This window comes from Embiotoca jacksoni, unplaced genomic scaffold (assembly GCF_022577435.1).
Source record: "Embiotoca jacksoni isolate LCO1_2020_lvr unplaced genomic scaffold, fEmbJac1.0.p SCAF_22, whole genome shotgun sequence".
Taxonomy (NCBI): domain Eukaryota; kingdom Metazoa; phylum Chordata; class Actinopteri; family Embiotocidae; genus Embiotoca; species Embiotoca jacksoni.
This window is the reverse complement of record NW_027185363.1, coordinates 9,035,296-9,046,735: the sequence shown is the minus strand read 5'-3', so window position 1 is coordinate 9,046,735 and position 11,440 is coordinate 9,035,296. Positions and strand designations below refer to the sequence as shown.

The 11,440-nt window shown below is 45.3% G+C and overlaps 1 protein-coding gene across 2 annotated transcripts; it reads right to left on the bottom strand.

The window, feature by feature from the left end:
• Positions 1 to 138: 138 nt before the first annotated feature.
• On the bottom strand, positions 139 to 10,957 carry sppl2 (signal peptide peptidase-like 2). Of its 2 annotated transcripts, XM_069157794.1 has the most exons (15): positions 10,852 to 10,957; positions 9,361 to 9,477; positions 8,610 to 8,792; positions 8,417 to 8,506; positions 7,878 to 8,017; positions 6,860 to 7,002; positions 6,228 to 6,324; positions 5,738 to 5,854; positions 5,077 to 5,158; positions 4,872 to 4,946; positions 4,699 to 4,761; positions 4,505 to 4,604; positions 4,171 to 4,248; positions 3,466 to 3,626; positions 139 to 2,708 (listed from the first exon to the last, which is right to left on the bottom strand). In XM_069157794.1, the coding sequence occupies exons 1-15, from the start codon at positions 10,897 to 10,899 to the stop codon at positions 2,538 to 2,540; spliced, it is 1,665 nt and encodes a 554-aa protein (XP_069013895.1). In that variant the 5' UTR covers positions 10,900 to 10,957; the 3' UTR covers positions 139 to 2,537. The 2 variants fall into 2 exon arrangements, with proteins under 2 accessions (XP_069013895.1, XP_069013896.1); XM_069157795.1 differs by lacking the exon at positions 5,738 to 5,854.
• Between the last annotated feature and the right edge of the window lie 483 nt (positions 10,958 to 11,440).

The window sequence follows — 11,440 nt, the reverse complement described above, 5'->3', positions numbered from 1 at the left end:
GCCTTGTGAAAAGCCTGCTAAGTTAGTCTTTCCTGCGTTTACACATAAATAGAAGTCTTAAAATGATGTCGGCGCCTTCGTCTCAAACTGGACTCGCATTTCTGTGGAGTGCAGAAAGGAAAACAAGACGACAAGACGTCAAATACAACGTTTCTTTATTATACGTATTCCTCAACGGAGGCATTAAAAACCCACTCGGCGACGACAAACTATACTGGTGGAATGAAAAAAAAACAAAAAATAAAACAACATCTCGTGTCCCGGGAAAACGTTGTGCTATTGAATCGGCGAGGGCGCACATTCAGACATCGAAGCTGCTCTCATCCGTCCAAAATAACTGTTAAAACTTTGTACACAGAACTTGGTGAATTGGCGTCATAAACGATGGAGAACGAGAGCTTTATCTATACGGGTGTACAAAGTGTGGCGACTTCAGATGAGGCCTTCAGGTCAGAAACTGGCTTCCTAAACAAAAGCAGCGTGAATACTGATTATGTGCTTGTTTTTTTGTTTTTGTTTTTGTTTCTGTAAACCCTTTTATATTATACATAAACATACATGAGCCAACAACTCAATCCATGAATGAAATACAAAATATTGTGCAAATATTGTGCAAATGCTTCAGTCTTAAGAGCATTGGTAACGCGACCAGTCGCTCACTGCAGCACGTTTCTGAGTACAGTACTCACGGTTTTCATAAAGTAACTTTTTTTTTTTTTTTTTTATTAACACGCCACACATTCTTCTTTACCTCCCAACATGGACACAGTAAGGCCAAAACCAATTGTTTTTAAGACAGGAAGGGAGATGGGCGAGGGGGGTCAGGGGAGGGAACTGCGGTGGCGAACGCCGGAACTGCCACGCCATCAAAAGCTTATATAAACGTCTGCGCTGTAGTTTATACACTAGTGTTATATGTAATAAAATAAGGATAAAAATCTAAAGCATAGCATGCAAAACAAAATGTACCAAAGGTACAATGAGGAAACGTAAATGCTTCAGTTTAAAAAAAAAAAAAAAAAAATAGCTTTGGCTCAGTCAACCCCGACAGCACCACGTTTTAAAGGGTACAAAACTCTTCCCCTTCATGTTCTGACGCGTAATCGTGCAATAGAGGCGCGCACGCGGTTAAATTGCTCTTTTTGGGGAGGAAAACAAAATCTCAATATGCTTCAAATTAAGAGCTTGAAAGCCCTGGAAATAGTGAGACCGCATCCAACTGTTGTTTTTTTTTTTTTTTACATTTGCAAAACAATCTTAACAGCTGCAGCACTTTCCAGAAAACTACTTCCTACAAGGAAAATCCCGACAGTTTGCCCTCGTTTGACGGTTCGCTGCATCTCCGCAACAGCAGGCCGACCGAGAACCTCCAAACGCGTCACGGTGTACTCGAGGGGCGGGGGGGGGGACGGGGACGGGGACGGGACGGGACGGGAACGGGGACGGGACGCACGTCATTCGGAACGAAGCGCGATGTTTCACTAACAAACGGTGCTCTCGCGTGCCTTGTGAACACGTCGACCCCCCCCCCCCCCAAAAAAAAAAAATCTTTTAGCAGCTTTCATTATTTTACCCAGAAATGAACTCGTGTTCGTGCCCTCTGTTTTAACACAATAAAACACCGAGATAGTCAAATAATCAATTCATTCCAAGCGATTTGCGAATACTATTTTTGCTTCAATTACTCGTCCCCACCACCGACTCCCCTCTTTATAATGCAACGGGAGATTTATTTATTTTTATTTTTTTTTCCATTTTCAATCAATCTGCCATCAAGTATTATTGATATTTTAGAAGCAAAACAATTAAAAGTGGACTTTCTTGTACGCCGCAGAATCGAGTTTCAAACCCTTTAAAACAGGAACCAGCAAACGTTTGGAATTTTTGCTTAATTTTTTTTTTTTTTTTGGGGGGGGGGGGGGGGATTAATTGGATGCGGATCGTTACGCTCCCATCGGAGGAGGTTAAATAACATCGATAAATCACGTTTGCCGTGATTTATTTGAAAAAAGTAATTGTGGATTAATTTGCCTCCATGATTCAATGAAATAATCTGGGAAAAAAATAAATAAATAAATCCACAGATTTCTGCAGCAAAATTTCACCGTACAGACGATGCTGGTGCGAGAGCCGAGTATTTTGTGATCAATCCGCCCGAGAAGTTTTGGGGTTCGACCTTTCGTCCCCTTTCCGGGCGGCGCCGGACTCGTCTGTCCGTGGAGAAACGCGTCAGGTCGCCGTGCGGGTTTTTTTTTTGTTTTTTTTACACTCGGTGCGTTTTTTTTTGGGGTTTCCGTCCCGCTGCCCCGCGTGTCGTCGATCCCCCCGGCGCCCCGCCGAGACATCCGTTCAGAAAAAAAACACACACACACGTCCGCTCTCCCCGTCGCACCGAGCGCGAATAAACGTCCGTTACGCACCGTGTCCTTTTGACGGGAGACGGACTGGAAAAAAAAAAAAAAAAAAAAGGGGAAACAAATAAAAAAAAAAAAAAAAAGATGGGAGTGAGATGGAAAATGCCGTACTTGAAGCGGGTTTCACTTCAATCGGTTTTCCTCTTCGTCGTCCTCCGCCGGGGGCGTTTCCTGAGGCGGGGCGTCGCTCTGATCGGTGGCTCCCGCGGCCGGTTGCTCCGCTTTAGCCGCAGGTCCTTCGGTCTGCGGCGCTGCGGTTTGCGTGTAGTTGATTGGCGCGAGCGCTACGGCGGGCTGCGGGGGGGGGGGGGGGGGGGGGGGGGACAAAGTGAAGTCTGTGTGAGACGGTTGAAACGTATCGGGCCGGGAAAACAAAATGTAACGACGGACACAGAGGAGCTGAAGACAAACGGGACCAACAGTATGCAGTCGTCCCTCCCGTCTTCAAACAATTTGAGGAGTTTTTAAAAATGTTGTCGACGGGAGGTTGCTGCGGCGACGGAAAAGCCCGCGCGGGTCTAGAGTCCCATCGGACTAGACGCCACGGCCGGCAGCACCGATTAGGTTGTGGTTACGTGATCGATAATCAATCGAAAATACAGAAAGAAACAAAACTTCCTAGTCTCGAGTGAGGGGGGGAAAAAAAAAAAATATATATCACAACAACAAAGAAGGAAGTGTGAGTGAGATCGGGCTGTTTTAAATAAGCTCAGATAGAATACTTGCAGTGCCATTCACAGACAGCTGAGCCCTCAGCAGCAGACTAGAGCACAACCACAGTAAGATAAAGGGCAAGGAGCAGCGAGGGAGGAGGAGGAGGAGGGAGGAGGAGGAAGAGGGGGGGGGGGGGCAGTAGAACAGAAAGAGGCAGTTGGAACAGATGGAATTATTTAAAGGGGTTACTCAACTTGAAATTCTACTTTACTCTGCATGTTATTTAACACTAGAATGTTTTTCCTTTTTTTTTTTTTTTTTTTTTTTTTTTTCTTTTCTTTTGTGTGTCTTTTTCATCTTCCGCGGTAGGCAGCCATCATATCAAACTGGTATTCACCACAAATCCACTGCCAGTCCAGAACTGGGGCAACTCCCTGCGCCACAGCGCCACAGTGAGGCAGGTGAGCAGAGTGCAAGGCACCAGGTAGAGCAAGGCCGGCTGACCCATCTGCATCACGGCCAGCGCCACGAAGGTGATCAGCAGGCCGATGCCGTAAGCTGACGGGGGGGGGGGGGGAGGAGGGGGGAGAGAGAGAGAGACGAAGTGAGACAGAAAGTTCAGAGTCCAGTCCAGACAGATTGTGCAGGGTTTTCAAACCGGAGCTCCAGTCAGACTGGATTTATTCCTCCGAGAGGAGGTGGGCGGTTTTTCTACATTCAGGTTTCCCACTGGTCATGGAACATCGAGGAATTAAAACAAGTCAGGGGATTTGATCTTTTTTTTGGGGGGGGGGGCAAGTCATTGGAGATCACGGAGACTTTCTATTCCATTCATCAAAATGTCATATTTGTCATTACGTTATATAACATTTTTCCTGACTGGTTTTATCCTCCTCGCGCTTCATCGACAAGGCAAACAGTTTTGTGCGGAAGGTGCCCGTGAACAAAAGCTCACAACACCGCTGGGAATAACACAAAATTGCTGGATTTCATCTGATCGGCACACGTCGTCCCCCTGTATTATTAATCCCATCCGAGCGAGTTCTTTTACAACGTTGCAGCAACATTTGACAAGATTACAAGCCCGTCGTCGTGTACGTACCGATTGTACAGGCCACAAAGTAGATCCCGGAGGATTGTGTTAAAATGTCAAAACTGTGACAGTACGCCACCAGCAGACCTGACGGGACACAAAACAAAAAGAGGCATTTACAACAATAAACAAAAGACGGTGACCGCGCTCAGCCCGTGTCGTCAACACAAATTTTCCGAAGCCGTTAATTTGTGTGATCTGAAAGTGCGCGGGATTAAATGCGCGGCTGCGAAGCGGGAGCCGTGGTTTAATTACATCATATCTGGTCTGGTAGCCAAAAGACAAATACATTTAAAAAAAATAAATAAATTTGAAACAGCTTTTTCAGCGGCAGTTATATCACCTGGTACCAAGATGTCTCCGAAGCCCAGGAGGGAGAAAGGCCGCTCGCAAAGAGCCAGAGGAGAGAAGTTTAACCGCGGCACTTTGAGCACCATGGGAAGCTGGAGAAGACACAAACGTTAAGCGTCGCCGTGAGCTCCGTTTCCCCCCCCCCCGAGCCGAGAGGAGAGGAGTCCGATACAAAAGCCGGCTCACCTTCTCGTGCGAGGCGGAGTCGGAGGGCCCAGCCGCTACCTCCACCATGATACTTTCCCCACTCTGAAGAGAAGAGCGTAAAAAGCACAGGGTAAAGCGTACCGCTCGGTACCGCGGCCGGCGGGCGACTGAACGGGGAGGGAGGGGGGGCGTGAGGTGAGTGACGGCGATACCTTTGTGATGAAGGGTGTAACGAATACGAAGAAAACATCGTAGACGAACAGGACCGTCAGCAGTAAAGTGCACGCCTGCGGGGGAGGGACGGAAATACAGCAGGTGAGTTTACGAGCGACACCGAGACGAAGCGTTTATTAGTCAGTAAAACGCCACCAAACCTTTAACAACAACAAAAAAAAAAAAGGTTCTCATCTTTCCCACCTTGAATGTTGTCAGCCTGACTGTTTTGAGCATGTAGAGACAGAAGGCGATCCCCAGGGCGTCCTGCAACACCCACGCCCACCTGCGGGACACGCACAAGTTTAGTCGGCCGACCGCATCACGGTCACGCGCCAACCGAGGTCGAGGTCTTGGGAAGCAGCACTGAAATAAACCTACAGGTTTCTTTTTTTATATATATATATATCAATCTCATTCATTTTAGTGCCCATGCTGCTTCAAGGATAAAAAATATATATTTCTGCCAAGAGGTTCAAGACTTGTGTACGATGCCGCGGGACTAACGCGCACTTTAAAATGATCTCGTCCCTGTGAATGTGGATGTAAACGAGATGAATTGACACTTCGATCCTTTGTGTTATAATGAAGAGACTTATTTTTCAGACAAACTGGGCAGAAGGATTGTAGGTGTGCGACAGGAATAATCTGTTGACTGTTTTTGAATCTAGGACGCAGAGAGCTGCAGGAACATGAAACAGTATTTCCTTAAAAAAGAAAATTTTTTAAAAAAAAAGAGAAATTCAGCCGATCGCTGTGACCGACTACTTTTTCCCTTCATGCGTGTTGTGACTGTAGCCTGCATGTGCATCGGCAGAAGAATAAATTGAACACTTATTTATTTATTTTTTTCTCCTGTACTCACTGGTCTTCATTGCGAAACACCATCCAGGTGATGCTGACGCTGATGCAGAGAGCCGACAGCAGTAGCATGCGGATCTGCGGCCGCTTGTGGAAGTACGGCAGGTTGTTCTCCGGGATCCTGTCGTCACCACACGGTTCACAGGGCGGTCAACGTTACAGCATTTCTCTCAATGAAACGCCGCCACTGTCAAGCGTTATTAAATGTTGTTGCGACGCGTGATTATCGTCGGCACTGAAAAATCTGCAGATTTTGGTCTGCGAGCTGTTTTGTGGGAGGTTTTCCACCTTTTTGTGGTTGTTTTGTAGACTAAAAGATACAGACACAGATATTCAGATCACCAGAATATATTTTTGAAGAATCAAATCATCACGTCTGAGAAGATAGAAACACCAAATGTTTGGCTAAACCTTTCCAGCTCTGCTCGTGAAGTGCGAAGGGGCTTCTTCACGCCGGCTATTTACGTGAAACGGCGATACGCGAAGAGTCTCACCTGCACTTGCAGAAAGGAAGTCGCTTGACAAAGGGCCACAGGCAGCTGTAGAGGCCGACGGACGAGGCCACGCAGAAGATCCCGATGACCCATATAGCTGGAGGGTAAGGAAACGGCAGGGAGATCGGCACACATCACCACCTGATATTCACTCGCAAACTTCTCCGGCGTTCTCATTCCCTAAACGTCTCGGTTGCGACATCACATTCGGCGTGTAAGCGTTCTCGGTTAGAAGCTGCTCGAAAACACGAAGCGGTCCCGTCGGCGGCCGTCGATTTTCCGTACGCTTTCGAGAGCCTCTGAAACACGACCGTCGTCGGCGGACCTCGAGTCGAGGCGGTCTGTAACATTTGGAAAACGGCTCATCTCCCGCACAAGCCTGAATTCAAAGCAAGTGCCGACTGAGCGACGCCAGACGAGCGCGGACGAATTAAAGGCTTTGAGAGGCCGAGCTCAAACGCAGCTAAAAAAAAAAAAAATACCGTGCAGACGGGGACTGAAAAATAACGCGAATCTACCGGTCACGCAAACGTGAAATCTGACCCCGAGAGTTTTGAATCTGTCTTTTACAGTATTTTCCAGAGAGGCCGGTATTGGTGGGATTGTGTGTACAGATGAGAGACGTGTTGTACCCAGGCTGTCGTAGAAAAAGTAGAGCAGCACCAGCATGTTGCAGCACATGACCACGAACACGCAGATCATGATGGGGGTGACGTCCACCGTCTCCTTGTCATTCTTCTCCGCACCGTCGTCCCGCTTGTGCTTCATGTAACGTCTGCGGGAAGACAAACAAAGCTCACGCGGGCATGCCGGGCCGAGGAGACTTTCTAACGACCGTCGGTGTCTCTTTGCGCGTTCGGTTCGCTCCGGCCTCGCCGGTCCTTTCACCATCTTTAAACTACAGATCTGACAGCCGGCGTCTTTGACCATCCTGCCGTCCACAGTCAATATTTACAGTGGTTTTACTTCTTGGCTGGCCGGCATTCGCTTTGCGACTTGAAAACACACAGTCATACTCCAAAATGTTTTTTTTTGTTTTGTTTTTTTTTTTTCCCCCCGCGGTGCTGTGCGTCAGAGACACCCCGTCTGACGGTCACCCTCAGTCACCTTGGCAACTCCATCAGGGAGGACGGGCTCGGATTGGTTTGACTCGGTGACTCACTCGCGAGTCCTCAAATAAACAACACCGCCCTTCACTGATTCGGCAGCGGCACGATGCGGACTCGCCTGGTTTGAACGGGCGAGACAGGAAAGTCTGCGCAATCGTACGCTTCTGGTTCTTTGCCAAGAAAACTTGACTAATCTTCTCCAGACGTGACTCCCTTGAAAAAATGTGCTTTGATTTAAATTTAGAAGTTGGGACAAAAATCACGGTATGTTCCGGCAGAAGGAAACTTTGCGTCCGGTTGTAATGTTATACATTGTTAATGTTTTAACTACTTTTTAAAACTCACAATGCAGCTGTTGTCAGTCCAGATTAAAAAACTTTTTTTTTTTTTTTTTTAACACAAGGAGGAGGAGAACTTTATTCTGGAAATTAAAAAGCTAAAGTTACCCTCCACTCGTGAACGGTTGTTTCTATTCACACAAGACCAAAAGTGAGAATTCAATACCATGTGTGTTCCCACAGTGGAAATAACGTTCACTTACTTCTTGCTGTCTCTGCTGCCGGCCCAGTAGCCTCCGATGGCCACCGTTCCCACAGCCATCAAGAAGATGATCACTATGTTGTAGTCCAACACCGGCTCTTTGGGTGCGTACATGGCGACCAGTCTTTCTTTACGAAAGGTCTGTAGAAGGTAGAGGCAGCATTAGATAAAGGTCCCTGGTTAGATTGACAGATCAGTTCCTGCATGTCATTCTTTAGCCATCTTTCCCAACATTTCCCGTCTGTCTACACCGCAAATGTAAAATAATAATCATTAAAAAACAGTAAACTGAACAGTTTGGAGTTCAGTGCAAAAACTTTAAAAAACAACAACTTGTAAACTCCATTAAAAGAACTTCACTGTATATTTAAAGGATTATTTTAGTATTTGGCAAAATAAACCATAGGAAGTTATGAAACCGTCAGCCTCTTCTGTTAGTTGGTAAATGTGTTTGTAAAAAGTGAGCCAACAGGAAGAGAAACACGAGTTTGGCCCCACAGGTCACCAGTGGTTCGAGTGTAGAGGAGGTTGCCTGCTCACTTTGCTTATGTCCAGCAAGTCCGAATAGCTGAGCAGCGCTACAGGAATGTCGATTTCTTCATACTGAGTCTTGTTTCCTGCCGGTGGCGTCTGTAAAAAAAAAACAAAAAAAACAACAACATACATTACAGTTCTGCGATGGAACAAAATCAATTTCATATTGACGCACAACAACGGCAAACAACTGTCTCACCAGTCTGTCCTTGCTGACGATGAGCAGGCCCTTGGCACCGTTAATCTGGGCCAGGCGGACCTTTTCATAGAAAGTGCAGTTGCCCCTCATCACCATGGGGATGCGATTTGGGAAGCCTCCCTCTGGGACGTCAGAGGGCGAGCACAGGTCTGATGTTGTCAAGTCATAGATCTGGAGTCGCGACTATGAGACAAAAAGGCTTACAACATTACCCCGAGAAATTCTGTCGCAGATTAATGTCCAACTACAAATGTATTTTCTTAGGAGATGACAGTTGATATATTCTTGTTAATATACTGGTTATTATTCCTTAAAGAAAAGAGAAAGGCTTCCGCATTCAGCAGAGAGGAGCTGGAGCCTTCCTGCCATAAACATTGTTGTGCTACTGAAATACTGTACTCCATATTTTGGTTTCTGATGATACACGTATATCCAAAAATAAACTCTTTTTCATTTGAGTTTGACCTAGAAACTGTCGAGTGGATTACTGTAACTCAGACCAGTCCGATAGCAATCATAGAAATCTCCAACCTTCGCATGGTTCAGAAAGCAGCCGGCAGTCCTTACAGGCAACAAAAATGCAGGTGAATTTTCTTCCTAAAAAAATATTTTGTTGACCTTCACCCGCAGTTGATTCGGTGTAAACTGAAGTTTGGACCATTGTTTTGTGTAGCTGTTAAGCAGCTTGAACTATTGTAACGATAACAGAAGCTGACTTGATAACGCCGCTCGTCGCTCGCTGGCGACTTACTGCCTTGTTGAGGTCCCGGGGTAGACGTGCCCAGTGGGAGTTGAAGAGTATGCAGTAATCCTTTCCTTTGCTCTTGCCCTCGTCACTGAAATGGGCCATGCCGTACTCTCCCACCACCTGTCAACATGAAAACAACATCAGAATCACTCCACATGGCCATGAAATATGTATTACTCTTAAAAAAAAAAGAAAAAAAAAAGTATAATATCATATACAGGACTATTACGTCCTTGAAGTTTCACATACATCGGAGAAAGTCTGTGAACACGGTGAAAAAAAATAATCTAAATTGCCTGTGAAACCGCTGCGTTCATGCGGAGTGAAGACAGTACGGATATTTGGCAGTAAAAAGATTTACATGTATTTTTCCCAAACGCACTCCTCACTAACGTCAACAGCGAGGCAGCGTGCGATGCTCTGAAAACCCAGCTGCTTCACAGCCTTATGTAAAAGAATGATCAAACTACTAACGACCCCTTTAAGGGGTAAATTCAACTGGAAATAATGTCAAGATAAAGAAACAAGTGCATTTGCTGAAAAATGCAGTGTCTTGCTGAGCTCATTGACTCGATTCTTACGGAACAGAAACAATGCAAACATAAGACAATCTTATATTCGTGGCCATAGATTAAACTTTTAACATGCAACAGTTCAAATAAGCCTGACCTTAAAAAATATATATAAAAAAAAAAAACTAGCAGAGAAATGCAAAGTAATATCATATATAACTAAAACACTGACAGGGAGCATTTACTGTATCGTGTGTACTTTTACTTTTGATAATTTAAGTACATTTTGATGATCATACATACTTTTATTTTGGCTTTGAATGCAGGACTTGAACTTAAAAGTACAGTATTTCCACTGTCTGGTATTTTACCTAAATAAAAGGAACTGAATACTTCTTTCTTCACTTGCAAATAAGCGTATGACAGCAACGTGTACTATTCCCACCTTGCTTACCAGTAATTGTTGTCGTTTTTGTTTTGTTTTTAAAGACAGTGAGAACTTAGTCCGGAAGGCCCCTTTTCTATGTTTAAAAACGGAGAAGGAGTCCATTCCCGGCGTCATTACAAACCAACAGTGCGCCCATCAAAAAAAAAACAAAAGTGTTCCGGTCTGACTCAGCGCGTCAAAGCACAGCTGGTTTAAATATGAATCGGCAGCGACCGCATCATCAGCCGTGAACCCTTTTACTTCTCAAGTCTCTGCTAAAGACGATGTCTGGTCAATAAACCTTCGGCGATGCGGTGAATCAGCAGTTATCCTGCTTCCTTAATCCCTCCAAAGAAAAAAAAGAAAAAGGTGAGTGATGTTGTGGGTTTCCTGGGCCCGTGGTTGATCTCCGCAAGCTAACGCTCGTAGCCTCCAAGCTAACGCTCCCACAAGAACACGGTTAGGGAAAAAAAACAACAACAACAAACAACAACCACGTGCTGCAATGCGACGTAAACACACAGAGAAACAGTTGTCGAAGAAATAGACGCTCACCTCCTGGATGAGAAAAGCTGCCCAAATCAGCGTTTCAGCGAGCCTCATGACGCCTAGCTTGTTGTTGTTTCCCCCATCAACCGACCAACCGCTCGGCTCGAGCTCGTTTAGCACGAGCCCCCCTCCCTCCCTCCCCTCCAGCAGCTGTTTCAATACTCCGCCCCCATTTTTGCGAAGGGACGTTTTTGATTGGTTGTTATCAACACGAGCGCATGGAACGCGTCCTTGATTTGACGAAGTCCAAATCAGTCAAAAAAAAAAAAAAAAGAGCAATGATGCCAAAACGGTTAAAGGTGAAGATAATAAAGATAAATATAGTCTTTTAAAGAAAAGTATTTTACAATTTACCAGGTGTTTTGGTTGATATATATATATATATTGCTAAAATTATATTGAAACTCTGCATTTAACTTTCAGTTTTCACATTTCTGTTCTTACAAAAGCATATACTTTTATATAATTATATAAAGTGTCCTCTACTGCCACCTTCAGGCGATTAACAGTAACTGAGGTTCGCTGCATTATGGCATGTTAAAAAGTCTTGTTAAAACTGTATGAATAGGATTTTTGGGGGGTAAAGTTTGTGGAC